Genomic DNA, 16,497 nt, shown 5'->3' with positions numbered 1-16,497 from the left:
CCCCAAAACTAACAATAAAAACATGGATAAGGTGGTTCTTCATACGACCTTCCTGCCCAAACAGCTTTTTTAGCTGTAAAACAGTTTGTTCCTAATAAATAAAAAAAATACTCTGAATGTATTTAAAAAAAAACACTCAGTTATTTTCTAAAGTGGACGGATGTTTTTGTTTATATCAAATGTTATCCAAGCATTAAATTAATGATGCATCTGGTTTGGAGCACTTTTAGCTGTGGCTCAATATGCCAGGGGCACATTGACTCAAAATGAACAACAGTGCTCAGGTTGATTATAATGAAGGAACACGGTCACTTAGTGCAGCATGCCCATATTACAGATTTTCAATGTTTTTTGAGCCACAAAGGGAAGTAATGAGCTCGATTTTAATAGCTTTGGCTACTTATTTAACTATTTGCGGGACTAGTTTGCTTTTGGTAAATTTTGGTCTGTCATTCATTTGTTGACAATAGGAAATATGCAGAGTATTATCAGCCTTATTCTTTAAACACAATCTCATCACATAAAGCATCTGTAGAATATATAAATCGTACTTACTGTTTGTAGGTGATTATGACAATCAGTATGGCGGGTACACAACAGATAATGATAATGACAGCCAGAGCCAACAGCGCCCCCTCTGTGTAGCCTACAGTCTGCACAGCTTTCTTTACACTGGTAACCACTTCAGGAGTTCGGATTTCCAAAATCCGGCCACCAGGAGGGAGAAAGGGCTGAAACTCTTTATTGATGTCCAAAAGTTTACCATCAAGAAACCTTGGATAAAAGACAAAGAGTGTAACTGAGAACACGCATATCTTTTGCATATCTCATGTAAAGGCTCAAAGTACGCAAAACAGAAATAGCATAAAAACAAGAAATTCAAGGTTAACAGTCTTTCTCTTGTTTTCACTTCTCTGTTCTCTGCAACTCCCATCAAACACATATAACCTGAAGCAAAACCCTTCCACACCTTTATATAAAAGACAGTTGTAGCCAATGGGACATCATCCACTGGTTTGTGAAACCTCTAGCTGAGCAATTTGGCCTTCCCAGTTATTTGAAACTACACATCATCTTTTTGATGCAGTCTACAGATTCAGACCTGGCACTCCTGGGTAAAAGGCCCTCTTCTCAACCCAAAAGGCCACTGAGACCACTCTTACTTGCTCTTTAAGCTACTCACCTGATCCTGTCTAAAAAGGCTTAAGACCCATGTCATGGGCTAGATTATCTGAAGCCTAAAATAGAGCCAAGAAAAGGTGACAGACCTGAGTTCCCCCTCAGACTTGAATTACCATCAACTAAATGATCAGTCTATATTCTTTAAACATACAGTCACATAAAAGGAAACAATACCCTTTAAAACTCAAATATTTTATGAATTAGAATATAATAGAAATGTTTGGGTCCTTAACAGGTCTTAAAATCTGGTAAATAAAAACCCAGGAGAACAACAACACATGAAATATTACACAAATTCATTAATTATTTAACAAATACTAGGACAAAACACACCCTTACTGCTTCCACAGGAATTAAAGGGCAGCAGCCAGCTGGTGTTAATAAAATGCAACTTGATTAACAGATCATCAGCCAGTGTGAGCACCTCTATAAAAGGAGAGGTTTTGGCAGTTTGCTGCTCTGAAGCATTCAGCTGAGTGTTACTGACATCAAAAAAGCAATTGTTGTTGCCCATCAATCTGAAAAAGGGTTATAAAGTGATTTCAAAACAATTTGAATGCCCATCAAATTGTCCATCATTCTACAGTAAGAAATGTTATTTATAAGTGAAAAACATTCAAGGCAGTTGCCAATCTTACCTGCAAATTCAACCCAAGGTCAGAAATTTTGAAAAACCCAAGAGCTATATCTCAGACTTTACAAGCCTCAGTTAGCAAGTTAAATGTTAAAATACAAGACAGTGCAATTAGAAAAAGACTAAAGGGATATGGCCTGTTTGTAAGGATTGTCAAAGAAAGCATCTTCTCTCTAAAACGGGATATAGTCGAACAGTTTAGGTTGAATCTGAGGAAACCACAAGACATCTGGAGGAATGGCCTTTGGACAAACAAGATCATAGTGCAGATATCTGGTCAAAATGCAGAGCGTCATATTGGGTAGAAACTGAAGCACATGCTGACTGTCAAGCACAGTGATGCAGGTATGATGATGTGGGCTTCTTTTTCAGCCACAGGATTTGGGCCTCTTGTAGTCACTGAGTCGACCATGAACTGCTCTGTATACTGTACATGCTTTTATAAGTATTCTACAGTCAAAAGTGAGGCCATCACTCTGACAGTTGAATCCCAAAAAGCTGATTCTGTTCATCTGGATGTAGCATTTTCAGTGGGAGAAATGTTTCATCATTCATCCAAGTGACAACTGCTGCCTAAGAAAAAACCCTTAGTGGTCCCAAATGTGTCAGGAGTATCAGAACCATTTAGATGCATTTTCTCTCAACACTGCGTCTCTGTGGCTTTCAAACCCCAAATTAGGGGGGTTTAGCGCCTAAGGGTACATCTGTCACCATCTTACAATGCTGTGATTGCAGCCATTCCCCAGCTCTCTGTGAATGGTACTCATGGCCATTGATTGATGGTCTTTCACCAGTGGTTGCTGATCAATGGTCATGACAATTTGCATATCAAGGAACTGACCTCACAGCACATTGTTCATCAGTTGTGCTAGGTTCAGTCATTGTGCAAATGTACTGCTTATAAGGTTGGTAAACCTGCAGTCAGCTGAGACTGAAGAAGTCACTTGGATGAGTGCTGAAACATTTCTCCCGCTGAAAACGCTACGTCCAGATGAACAGAATCAACTTTTTGGGGTTTAATTACCTGGATGATTGAGCATGCATCAAAACTGACAGCTAAAGTGGGTAAAGCAGACCAATGATCCCAAACACAGCAGCAAGTCTGCAACAAAGGGTTGCAATAGCCTAGTCAAGGTCGAGACCTCAGCACAACTGAAATGTAGGAGGATAAACGACTGCCTGCAAAATCTCAATGAACTGAAGCATTTCTATAAAGAAAAACCCCTGCAACAATGTGAGAGACTGAGAAAAATCACACAGAAAACAATTACTTCAAGTTATTGCTGTTAAAGATGGTTCTAGCTACTCAACTATTGGGTTGTTCTTAGTTTTTCACACACTGTCTCTGGATGTTGGCTCAGTTTTTGTTCAATAAATGATAGCATGGTGTAATATGTCATGTTTGTGGTTCACCTGTGAATTTTAAGAGCTGCTAAGGACAAGAAAATAAATTATTATGTCCTGATATGTAAAAACTTACTTTTTACCATGACTGCATAGAATAGCCCTTTATTGTTATTGTACATGTACAACACAACTATAGGATGTAGCCTAACCCAGTTTTAATTGCAAAGCCACGTAGATTAGTTTCTGTTCTTTTCTACATATAAAGCTAGCTTGTTGGTAAAGTTCTTACTTGTAGAGCTCCTGCCTTGATACAGCTCTATTCGTCAGTGGGTCGATGGCATAAATCATAAGGTCTGACTTGGTGTAGTCTTCCTGCTCCATCCCATCCCCATGGCGGTGAGGCCCGATGGTTTCCACGACAACCTTTGCTCCTGGTATCTGTTCCTGGACATAGCGTTCCAAAATGCTGAGGATTGAAAAGATTGGATTTTGATATACAGCATCAAAGCATTATAACCCCTTCAGTATTCCCAGCATGACATCCACATACACACATCAATGTAGAGAAAAATACTGTTTCTTAGATCCAAACAAGTTCTCATATATATGGACAGACAAAGCCGTCAGACTCCAAACACACCACATCACACATACATACACACACACCACCACATGCACATTTTTAAAAAATCCTGTCAGCCAGGCAGACTCCTGCTGAGCAGTATTGATTTCTGTCCCCCCAGAAACACCTGCTCACAGCAGGAACTCTAACTCATGTGTGTCTGCATGTGCATGTGCATGTGAATCAGACAGAAAAGATGACAAGTGCTTTAAAACATCATTAACAAATTATACTGTATTTGCGAGGCAAAACAAAGCATCAGTCCAGCACCAGCTGTGCAGAGTATTTGCTACGTGTCACAGAAAGGCCCACTGTTGACTGTGTATATAAAATATCATATCATGCAGTGATTTACGCATTTTGTGTTTTGCTTGACTGTCGTCACACAAAAGAAAATGCATTTAGTGTTTTACTTTCCAGCTGCCACTGATGTGGGGATAAGGTCAGGTACTTTGAATATAGCAAGTGATATTTTACAGAATGTAGAGAGAGTAGGAGGCAGAAAAAGGGGATGACGGATAGCATAGGTAACAAAATAGCTAATGTTTGCTGTTAGAGGCTTTCAAATACCCTTTAAAATTGCTCTCAACAAAAGAGAAAACAATACAAAAGCTGTTCAGTACTGTGAAAAAGTTTTTAGTTACCGCTCATTTCTTTCTATTTTGCTTCCAAGTAACCAGATTTTCTTTCAATTTTTAAAATGGTCTTGAGCAATAGTTCTCCAGGCTTTCAGAGTTTTTCTTTGGATACTGGCTGTTGTTTTCATCCCACTTCTTCTGGCTGACCACTTTCAGAGAAATTGTTCTTTTACGTTTGTTTGTTTGTTAGGCAATAACTGACCTATGAATCATTCAAGGACAGAAAAAAAGGAAAGAAACCTGGACAAGTGGATGACAAAAGAAAAACTGGCATGCCTAAAAAATTATCTACAGCAAGTGAACTGTATGTGGCAGTCAATAAAACAGGAAAGACTCAGCACACATGACACAGGACAGGTGTGCTGTCCTGTGTCAGCCTCATCAGAAATGGTTTCAGTGGAGAAATTACACAAATTACAAAAGAAGTGGAGTGAAAAGCAGTGGACACAGGTCTGATGAACTTTTAACTGAAATTGCAATCAGTATTTATGGAGGTCAGGAGAGAGGTGAGTGTCTCAATTTGTCTACAGTTTGTAAAACGCGGTAGAACTGATGAGATTATGAATGTAGAAATGTACTGGGGATTATGATCCACCATGCAGTGCTATCTGAAAAGTATCAGAGTGGGATTGGTTTTGTTTTTCAGCATGCCACTGATGCTAAGCAGACTGCCGGTGTAGCAAAAGCATACCTGGATAGAAAAACACACAGTGGAACATTATTAGTCATGGATTGGCCTCCCATGAGCCTGAACCTCATGCAGTGTAGTTTCATCTTGGCAGAGAACACAACAAAAACCAGCCAACATCCAAAGAAGAGCTCTGAATGTTGTTCAAGAAGCCTGGAGAACTATTCCTGAAGACTATGCAAAGATTTTACAAAAACTAAAAAAAAATTCAGAGAGAGTTGAGGCTGTTTTGAAGAATAAAAGTGGTAATATTCACTTTCGAGCTTGTTAGTATTGCAAAGAAATGAAAGGGAGCTCAAGACTTTTGCACAGCACTGTATTAAAACTAGTAGCTCTTAACGTCAATTAAAAACGAACAATTGCCATTGTGCACTCTGTAACTGTGGTGGTTTGCATGTGACTGTTATAGAGATTGTGTTCTAATTTAATGAAACACTTGAGATCTTATTCTTACAAGGACATTTTCGGAAATCATTATAAGAGCACATCTAAAATTTAAAGACAAGAGTGTTTTTGCTCTTTAACTACTGCTGTTGAAAACCCCATGCGACAATTAGAGTTTAAGTCCCTCCTGTGGGGAGACACCATCGCTAAATCAATACAAGGACTTCAAACTGTGCAAACTCGAAATAAATCAATTTGTGACTAAAACTTAATTTCAATGCTGAAAAGTACACTTAGTCTGAAAACTTTTACAAGAGTTCTCTTCTTGTTGCTTGCACAGAGCTTGATTTGTCTTTCACTTTTGTTACCTTGCTACTTGATGACACTGCAGGTAAGTATTTTAAGGTAACCAGCAGTCTAGTTTTGATCTGTCTTATCAAATCTAGTAAAACACATTATCCAAGCACCAAGTGAAAAAGGTGTCAAAAAGTATATCCCTTTTCTTTCCAAGCTCCTTTATTGTCTAAGGAGCTTGGAAAGAGAAGCATCTGGACTTCAGTTTCCTTGAAGACGCTTCACCTCTCATCCGAGACGCTTCTTCAGTTCTACGAGCAACTGGTGGAGAGTCCCAGGTTGTAAGCCCTTTGGGAGTGTCCCCAAGAGAGTCATGGAAGCCCTATTGATCCTCTACCTAATTGCACGAGCCCAGATGCTTTCTCTTAGAACTGAAGAAGCTTCTCGATGAGAGGTGAAGCGTCTTCAAGGAAAGTCCAGATGCTTTTCTTTCCCGGGTCCTTAGACTACGATGACCTGGATGACCGAGAACCTTCAGAGAACTATTAGCCCTTACTGTTTTGACGCTCAAGATACCATTACCAAGCTATATTTGTAAAGGGCTAAAGGTATGTTAACATACCAAGCTAGTATTTCTCTCTTTAGCAAATAAAAAACAACCTTTTGCACACTTGATGTTCCTGTATATACTGCCTGTCTGAAGTCCATTCCCATCCCTCTCAATCCCTCTGGGATTCATACGTAGACTTTGACGAAGCCATCCCATTATTATACTTGGACACAAGCTATAAGGCTTCCACCACTACTATACTTTACATATGAAGTTCCTTTTGTAAAAAGCTTTCTTTGGTATGTGCTAGAACAATTTACTGCTTCTTTGGCCAAACACTGCTATGTTTAATGTTTTTTTCGTCCAGAGAAGATTCTTCTAAAGGACTAAAAGTTCTTTGCAAAACTGTACTTTTGCTTTAATAAGGTTTTTGGACAGCAAAGACTTTTTCTGGCACACCTGACACACAGGTCAAATTGATCTCTTTCTGGTGTGCAGCCATGCCCTTTGACAGCTGGAATAGTTACCAGGAGGCTCCTGCTGGCAGTCGGTTAAAATAAGGGATGATTTCTCTTAGAGTGAAATTATTTATTTCAAATAGAGCTCTTTCAATCTTGGTGTGTTGATGCCACACATTTCAGCAGGAAAGAAAACACCTGACCTTCATATATTTAAGTGCAGGACCGTTTATTAAAATCCACTGCTTCAGAGAGGATTAGAAGTTTGCCTCTGCAAACACCAAAACTCTTCCTACAGATTTTTTTTCTTTCTTAGATAAACTGCATTCATCAAGTTGGATGTACAAATGGTTAAACCCAAGCTTTTTGCTCTATTGTCAAAAGCATCAAACGTTACCTCAGAAGCTTCTCTTTGTTTTTCTCCACGTACGTAGGAGGGACATTTGATACAACGACCTGCATGTCCAGCTGGTTCACGACTGACACCTACACAACAGGAGAGGAAAACTGAGATAAAAACCTGCTGAAGCACTTAAAATAAACCAAAAATAACATCCTGCGCTCTGATTTCGGTGCATCTTAACAGACAGAACTTCCACATGTTTGTAAATGCAGTCAAATGAATAACATTTCCCTTCTACAGCACACAAAATGTGCTTCAGGTTTGCCACAAATTGAATTTGTTTTTACACTTACCTGCTAAAGGATGTATGTGGCAGTGTAAGGGAGCAGTGGAGCACATGTAATTTAGCAGTTTGATTACATATTTTTTTATAGCTTGTTGGTGGTTGGACTACGTTCATATTTGCATAGTGTACTTTGCCATTATTTTGTCTAGGGTACTACAGAACCTGCAAGCAATTAACTTGACTATATTGGAAGTAAATTAGTCACATGTATTAATTATTCACAAATCAAGCCTTCTTTAGAAGTGACGTGGTTAACTGAGCATCTTAGACTATAATTTTTTAGGTTAAAGGCAGGTGTCAGACTAGTAGACACAAGATGCAGAGATTAAAGTGGAATGTGTTATTTTTTTTGCCTTATGTGGGACCTTTGTGCGAACAAGTAGGAACTCAGATGAGCAACATTTTTTACTAATATGTGATGTTTTTGTACTACATTTCATAAGGGTTTCTTATGAAATGGGCACTCTCACTCTTGTCATATTTTTTAGAAAATGAGTTCAAACTACTCTCTCATTAGCTTTAGTTAACCAAAGACGATTTCTCCCTGCAGGCATCGTTTTGCTGTGTTTACTTGTTCCAGTAAGAAGTCATTAGCAGCTTGCAAAACTATCCTTTCAGTGCAGCTTCCTTCACACTATCCTAAGAGCAATAAAAATCTCATTGCACTAATCATGTCACCCAGTTCATTTTAGGTTGGACGCCTTAAAAAAAAGTAATCGTAAACCTGCCATTAAAATGTAATCATTGTGAAAAAAACATAAATTATACATACCACTATGTCTGCTTTGCTGCTGTGTCCTTGACCATAGTTGTCTGTAGCAACCACCTCAAACTTAAAATACGACCTCCTCATATTGCGGTACATGATAGCAGTCTTCACAACGCCGCTGTACGGTTCAATGATAAAGCCATCTTTGGTGTCTTTAGTGTCTTTACTAGCTGGAGGGGGGACGATCAGACGGTATATTATAGAACTGTAGTTACCAGTGTCTTTGTCCAGGGCCTGGAAAATAAGAAAAATAAGGACCATTAGGTGGTATTACTGTGATCATAATTACACCGCCAAGCATTACCATAATCACTGTCATTATGAAATGTCATCATCATCATGCACACAAACACTATGATCAAGCCACTGTTGTCTTTTTGGGGTTTTTTGTAAAACAAATTCCATATGCTGTAATTATTATAATGCTGTTGGTCTGCTCTTTGCCTCCTTACCATCATCCTTTCAGTCCAGGAGTTTGACACTATACAAGACACTGTCATGTACACTGAGTAGCGCAGGACTGATAGTGTGTCTCAGCTTTTACTCATCATGAGGTCACATATTATTTCTGCTTTTCTGGATTTTAAAACCTGTTCAAAGGCTTTCAGTTCTTTCATTTTTTTTAATGTGATATAATTCTGAATCAGAGGAAGGGTAAAAAGAATCCTTTGAAATCTGAGCAGATCATTTAATCTATGATTCTGGCTAACTATCATGTCTCTCCCTTGTTCAATATACATGCAAATCTCACATTAAAATCCAGACACACTCTCAGACAGACATTGATTTTATGCAGGGTTATTATAAGAAGGGCTAGAAATGTAGATATAGACACCCGCCACATCAAAGGTAAGATATGGTAGATAAAAACAAAGTAAAATGTTTTTTTTCATAGCTAGGGAATAAAGAAGCAACAAAAAAGAAACAAAGGTAATATGGAGAAAGATGAGATCGGGAAGGGGGGCGTACTGAAGGAAGAACAAATGTATACATCTTTTTCATTTTCTGGGTTCTTCCTTGCAGAGATGAGGGTAACTTTTCAGCAATACATTAAAATGTGCACTAGTGATAAGAGCTGCTTTAAACTGTACAGGGTGCAGGTCTCTCTGCTGCACCTATGAAGAGATATGTCCAAATCCAAGCAGGTCTGTGTCGTTCTAAAGTCGCAGTTTATTTGCCTTTGCACCTGTACACTTACCCAACTTCCTGTAAACATGAAATATATGAAATATGTGGGCACAAATGAATAATTGAGCAATAGCTGCAAACATTTTAATATACTCATGCCCTGCACACCTAAGAATTATTCAGAAGCATTTTGCACAGATGACGCCAGCATTTGGTGAGCAAGGTAGTACTCAACCCAGAAGCAACGATGCATCATCTAGCGAGGCATCCTGATCAAACAGATGCTGTTCCCATTAAAAAAAGAAAGAAAAAAAAGATTGGATTGTAGCTCTGCTGTTTACCTTGTAATTGCCTTGATGGCGGAAAAAAAAAGTCCCAGCACTGGAAACTCTGATGGATTATTAAAGCTGGACTTTCTGTCTAGTATATTTTCATTTTATCAGTACCCATAACAACACAACCTCACCAAGCAGGGCTTTGCTTTAAGGCAATTTCTGGTCAACACACTAGTTAAAAGAGAGAAAGAAGCTTAAATGTCAAAGGTTTACACAGCTGGAAAAGTAGAAATAGCTACATTCAGCTGGGTTTACCACATCACATAGTTCTGCATGTATGATTTAGCAGTTTTACACAACCCCAAAGGGGATTTATGTCCCCAGCTGGAAGTGAACCAGTGATTTTATTTTGCCAAGCAAATATGTAAACCACCACACTTCTGCCACTACGGAGGCAGAAGTGCATCTGGAAAACATTTTTAACAGGCAAAAAGTGAAATTAATGAATTTAGAAAAGAAATAATGGAGATGACTGAGCTTGATTGTTGATGTAGTCTAATCAATATTTGAATTATGGCATCCTCCGAGGGACAAAATAACACATCAACTCCTCCATGTGCAAACTGTAAACCCTAAAGGCAGAAACGTCCTGCATGTAGCAACACACAGACAAAAAAAACATTTTGTCTGAAGAAGACGATTTGCATGCTTCAGACAGATGAGATAGGATTATTCATAATTAAGATTGGAAAAGCACATTTCTCAAAGTTACTCTGAAGCTTTTGTCTCACTCCCTTTTTCATTTTGATGGTACCATGTGTACAGCTAGCATCCCTGTCCATCTTTCTAGTCACTCCCTGCTGTTATCTATTCATCCACCATAGATCATGTATGTCTTCCCTGCTTTTTTTCAGTCCAATCAGTTTGTCTCTCAGCAGGGTGTCAGCTCTCCTTATCTAACCATCAATCCTTTCTCCTCCTTTAACCTTTAGATATATTGCGTCACTCTGTGGCAATTGAGCCTGCAACCAGTTTTTCTCTCTCAGTTTATTTAAATTGTTTAAAAAGCTAGTTCCTGTAATCCAGCTTCAACCAAACATAGTTCTAACCCATACAAAACCCATATGTAAGCCCCAAACCTCAGGTGTTTGAAGCAGAGGAATAGCAAATTGAGACACTCGGTTCATGAGTGAGAAAAGCACATCGTCTGAACTTGTGAAACATGCTCTCCTGATGCTCTCATCGTTCCTGTCACTCTCGCTGGAATGATCTAATGAAGGAGGAATATCTAAGAATGATCTTAAAAACGGTAATGAAATATTAAAGCGCATACTTTTCTGCCAGGGACTCTGACTGGGTCTCTTGTGGCATCCAGGCTCATTAAAACATATTGCAATTTCTAAGATAGAGGCTGAAAGAGATAGGCTCCGTGACCCATTTAGGCTCCTGAAAGGCATTTTAATAATACGCTCAAGTTGTTTACAGTTACATGAATCTTTGTAGCAGTCAGGTATACCAAAGGGAAACAGAGAGATTTCTCAATCAACAGAGAAAGAAAAAACATACCTATCAATCATGATTTTTGTAATACTTGAATAATTTTAAAACAAGAAAAAAAAAATCTATTTCCAAACAAGCACTGTGTAAGCAGTACCTTACAATATAGTAAAATCCATACTACAAGCCTACAAAGTACATAAATCGGGGTCTTGTTTTAAGCCTCTACTGTAATTAGCAATTTGAACTGTGTGTTTTATGCTATTTGTGTTAATAGGCAGATCTTTGTGTAGTTGTACCTGTACTTGCAAGACTGAGGTGAAGGTTTTGGAGTCTTCTGCAACTCCTCCAATGTAGAGAGGTCTAATGAATTCTGGCGCATGGTCATTTTCATCCTGGACATCAATCACCACTTTAGCTGTGTTAGCTAGAAAACAGAAACACAAAATACACATTGTAATACACTTTTCCATAAAGGAGTGCTTTTGTGAAACACATACAAGGACAAGCACAAGCAGCATTGACTGGCTGCAGTGCTGTAGCACCAGTAATTTCATCCTTCAGGTTCACGTCAGCAGATTGTTAATCGAGCTAGCTAGAGTTAGCTGATAGCTAAAATAATAGCAATGGCCTAAAATACTATGGTCAAGGTTCAAAATGGAGCTTCACAAACCAAAAGGAGACGTCCCAGTGAGTACATCATATTTTATATAGAGTCTATGCCTGTGTCGCATAACAGATGTGTTTCAGGTTGTGGAACATTAATCAGATTTACTCTGATCCATGTTATGAGTTCAAGACATCTATTTTAGATTTGATCACTTTCTTTTTAGCCCTGTAAAACTTGAATCATAAAATAACTGCCAGAAAATTTTAATTTTTTAAGTATTTATTGAAACTTCAGACTATTTCAATTTGCATATATCTGTTTTAATTTGTATCATTTTTACTACATTTGGCATTTTTTGTCCAATTTATTGCTTACAAATGTATTGTTTCAGTGTTATTAGGTGTTTCAAAATGATTTGAAAGTTTGATTTTTGTGGTTTACGTTCATATTATCATATCCGCTCATTGGCCATAGCTTCTAAAAGAATGCCACTTGATTTAGATTTATGTTAAAAGCACATTGCGTACTCCTAGGAAGTGCATATGTACAGTATAGGCAAGTTGGTGTATCCAAAACTTGTCTGACAATGAATAAGAGTTTAAAATTTACAGCTAGAGTTACAACTTATTGCCACCATTAGCAAAGGTGAAAAAAACCCTCTCCCAACCAACCAACCCCCCCAAAAAACACCAAAAACAAAAGAAAACCTCCGAGTTAAAGTAACTAATCACAAGCATTTCCCTTCATCAACAGCTATGATTAATTCGGCTACAATTAGAAGCTTCGAATGAAAAATCTGATTAAAAGAATCTCCTCATCTCTTTCATCAGTACTCTGATGGTGGGCTCTCATCAGATTTCATTAAAAAACTTTGGTATTGCAAACCATCCCAAACATCTATGCTTCCATTTTGATTCAAATGTCCCTAAAAAGTCATTGGCGTGCTGTGGTATGTGCTGTGGTACCGAGACTGTTCAATGAATGTTCTATGTATTGCATTGAGAAGCTGGAAAACAAACTGCATTTTCAGGGCATTCAAAGGATTTCAAAACATGGGTTAGTTAAGTGAACAATGACTAAAGGACTTCAAGTTCATCATCTGAAAGTATGTAGTGAGATATTTAAGACACTTCTCAATGTGGAGTATGCAAGTAATGGAGCAATAACATTGACCTGAAGGATCTGATCTGATTTTTGAGACATGTGTCAAGAAATCTCAACCCTTAATGATAACTGACAGCATCAGAGACGTCTTGGCCTTTCCAAGGCAACTGTCTTCACAAGCAATGTCTTTGCCAAGATTACAAACCAGATTTTGCATCAATAATTCATGTTTTAGTACTGAAAACACACACACACAGAAAAAGCTGCTTTAAATGTCTTACATATCCTTTAAATATTCAGTATAAGCTACTGTGTTTTGTATTTGTTAATTGTACCTCAGAATGACTCACATTCAGTCTTTATCTGGCCATGAACAAGAAATTCAGAATCACACCCACGGAAAACTGCATCATAATAAATCAACCCGACGGTTAAAAGGTGAATCATGTCAGAAAGACAGCACAAACCCAGGATTGTGAACTCTTGTTTACTTCAATACAGACGAAAGAAGAAAAAAAAATTTCCCTTAATAAACTTGCACTGCTGACAGGATAAAGCAAACAATATTCAGCTTATCTTTAACAGGCATCCTTAAAACACAAGCGCAAAACATATAGTTTCAAGCCATATCTTCACTTGAATTAAAAAGCAGGATTAACATATTGTTGAAATCTCCTATTGATTTGTTTCCTGATTAAAATGCGCACCAAGAAGAACTGAAGGAGTTCTGCTAATGACTACAATGACTTGTAGCTTTAATCCCAGCAGAATTCTTCAATTCAAATCGTTTAAATGAAACAAGAACAGCATGTGGTAAACACTATAATTAAGGAAGAGAGACCTTGGTAGCTGAACATCAATTAAGAAGAATGCAGATATGTTTTCAAAGCAAAAACACCAGCAGGCAGATGGAAATTGCAGAAACAAGAGGCAGAAACAATTAAAGAGGGGAAGGAAAGCCACAATTTCAGTTTTAGTCAACACTTGATCTCACATGCAATTTTGGCAACAAAATAAGTAAAAAGAAAGACTTGAAAACTTAGATTACAGCTGGTTTACCACTGAACTGACCTGCACAGATCACTGAGTACCAATGCTTGGGACAGACTGGAAAAAGTTACAGCTTTACAGATATGATCTTCAATCTTCCAGCCCGCTTGCCAGCTTATTTTCCCACTTTGATCATAGCAAACACTCTTTGACATTTGAGAAATAAATTCTGGGCAGTTATATAATTGCACATGTGCTGAGACCTCGAGTGAGAGGCAATGAGACACACATCTAGCTTTTTTTTAAAAATCTACATCAACAGTGAGGGCAACAAACTGGCAAAACCTGCAGCTTTGATAGAAATCTAAGCGAGAAGAAAAAGTTGCTTTAAAGGCAACACTAACCGCCAAGGTAGAGTATAATAAAAAGTAGAGCTTTGTAGAGCGTGTGCAAGGTGAAAGTTTTAACACATGCACTGCAGCTCTGAACGTGTTGTGACATTTCCCTCATGAAGATGCATATGATAATGTAAATGTTGAATCGGTCAGAAAATAATGTTTAACCTGTCAGAGCTCAGGACAAAGTATGTGTGATGTCAGATGTCAGTTTGAGAATACTAAATCTTCCCTCCTAGACATTCCACGGTAATCTGTGAGTGATGTTATTGTAAGGTGGAAGCATTTAGGAACCACAACAACTCATTCATGACGTTTGCTGAGCTGTGCAGAAGTTACCAGTGCTCTGCTCACTGTGAACCAGCAGATGTCCAAAACTCCTCTAGCGTTAACATCAGCAGAAAACTGTGCACCAGGAGCTTCATTGGATGGCATTTCATAGCCGACCTGCTCATGTAGGTGGCCCGGTGCTTTTTTCCATATAGTGCACCAGTATATTAAAAAAGGTCATGAGGTGTCCTGTGATCAGGCACTTACTTTTTGAGGGAGCTCGCAGGTTTGAAGACACCACTCTCATGGAGTCCGCCTCTACCTTCAAAACATAGCTGGCATTGGTCTCATAGTCCAGGGGTTTGGCAGTGTAAATGACTCCTGTTGTTTCATTTAAAGCAAACACACCTGGGTAGAACAAGACAGAACAATTAAGAAAGATAGAAGGGTGGCATATAGTTGCATAATGTTCAGTTAGTGAGTGGGATGCCGACAGCTAGTGAGTAGCGTTTTATAGGATGAAGTGGAAGTCATATAATGTCTCCTGAGCATACAGTGATAGATTTTGAGCTCCACAACCGAACACAGGAAAACTCTGTATAACCAGCTCTAAGTTTACTCACCACCCTCGTTGCCTTCGATGATGGAGTACACGATAGTTTGATTGACAGCAGATGCTAAGATGACTCCCACTGGGGTTCCAACAGCAGCCTCCTCGCTGACTGGCAGAAACCTGGCAATGGATCAGTCGATCAATACAAACTGATGAGAAAATGAAATATGTATGTGTACACTGTGGGCCAACCTTTTCTCAAAGGGTAATCGCATTTTGGCAAGTTCAGTAGACATGAGAGTTGAATCTGTAAACTTCCAAGATATTCTTTTTTTCCTTCCTTCATGCTTACAGTTATATGATCCTTCAAACCCCAGAGACAAAGTCTATAAGTAGTGTTTACATTTTTAAAAAACTGGATTGTATAACAAATGCGTAAGAAGTTGCTCTTCGAAACTGCACTTAGAGATAAAGCAAGACGTGGCTGCTGAACAACAGCTTTTTTTAAAAATGCATTTAATAAACAAATTCACTTAATCTTTGACAACACTCCTGTTTATATTCCTCAGTACAGTAATGTCAGACACCATAGATCAGTGCATTGCTGTTCTCCAGCCATATGTCAGTTATTGTTAGGATGCCTGGGTCGTTGACCCAGGGTTTTTGAGTTTATTATATTATTTATAATTTCTAGTCTTTGGGTTTTTGTTAGAGTTATGTCTTATGGTTTGTCTCTGTGTAATCCTTAGTTGCTGTCTTCCCTGTCCGCTATATCCCCGTGTCCAGTCAGTGTCTGTGTCTGCCCTGGTCCCACGTCTCTGTTCCCTCTGTTGTAGTGCCTGCATGTGAGTCTGTCTTTGTTCAGTCTGTGTTATGTGTTTCCTGTTTTACTTTGAAGGTCTCTGTCTTATCTCAGTTCAGTTTACGCTTCCTTGTCTCGTCAGTTCTGATTTGCCCAGCTGTGTTTCCCTCCTGTTGTCCATTCACTGATTGCTCCCTCTATGTATTTAAGCCCTGTGTTTCAGTTTGTCATTGTCGTGATCTACCCTTATCTTGCTGTGTGTTCTGTGTAAGGTTATTTTGTAGTCTTAGTTTTGTTACCCTTTTTGAGTTCAGCATTAAAGCTGTTTTGAGTTCAAGTTTTGTCTTCGGAGTCTGCATTTTGGGTCCTTTTCCTGCCTGCACACAGCCGTCACATAACAGTTATAGGATGCCAATGACAGTGTGACAAAACACAGCAGTCAAAACAGCCTCTGCTCTCACTGATAACATGAGTTGCACACAAAGAATAAAGTCAGTAAGGACGTTCTTTAAGCATCTATGTGTTTTTTGTAAAGTCCGATGTTCAACTGAGAACAAATAATAAAATATGCAAACTAACTGAATGGCATTTGTTCAGGCATCCTACAAAATACAGCTG

At 38.5% G+C, this 16,497-nt stretch overlaps 1 protein-coding gene across 1 annotated transcript in view; it reads right to left on the bottom strand.

The window, feature by feature from the left end:
- The window catches only part of LOC102200715 (protocadherin-15-like), a 219,770-nt gene that overhangs the window by 38,579 nt on the left and 164,694 nt on the right, over positions 1-16,497 (bottom strand). Inside the window, exons 27-33 of the mRNA XM_005747367.1 lie at positions 15,148-15,257; positions 14,792-14,932; positions 11,455-11,582; positions 8,259-8,489; positions 7,195-7,283; positions 3,453-3,629; positions 556-774 (exon numbers count right to left, since the gene is read on the bottom strand). Coding sequence (XP_005747424.1) covers positions 556-774; positions 3,453-3,629; positions 7,195-7,283; positions 8,259-8,489; positions 11,455-11,582; positions 14,792-14,932; positions 15,148-15,257 — 1,095 coding nt within the window. The remainder of the gene's footprint in view (positions 1-555; positions 775-3,452; positions 3,630-7,194; positions 7,284-8,258; positions 8,490-11,454; positions 11,583-14,791; positions 14,933-15,147; positions 15,258-16,497) is intronic.

The sequence above is a fragment of the Pundamilia nyererei genome, unplaced genomic scaffold (assembly GCF_000239375.1).
Source record: "Pundamilia nyererei isolate P.nyererei 1_Seehausen unplaced genomic scaffold, PunNye1.0 scaffold00196, whole genome shotgun sequence".
Classification (NCBI taxonomy): domain Eukaryota; kingdom Metazoa; phylum Chordata; class Actinopteri; order Cichliformes; family Cichlidae; genus Pundamilia; species Pundamilia nyererei.
This window is presented reverse-complemented; position numbering and strand designations above follow the sequence as displayed.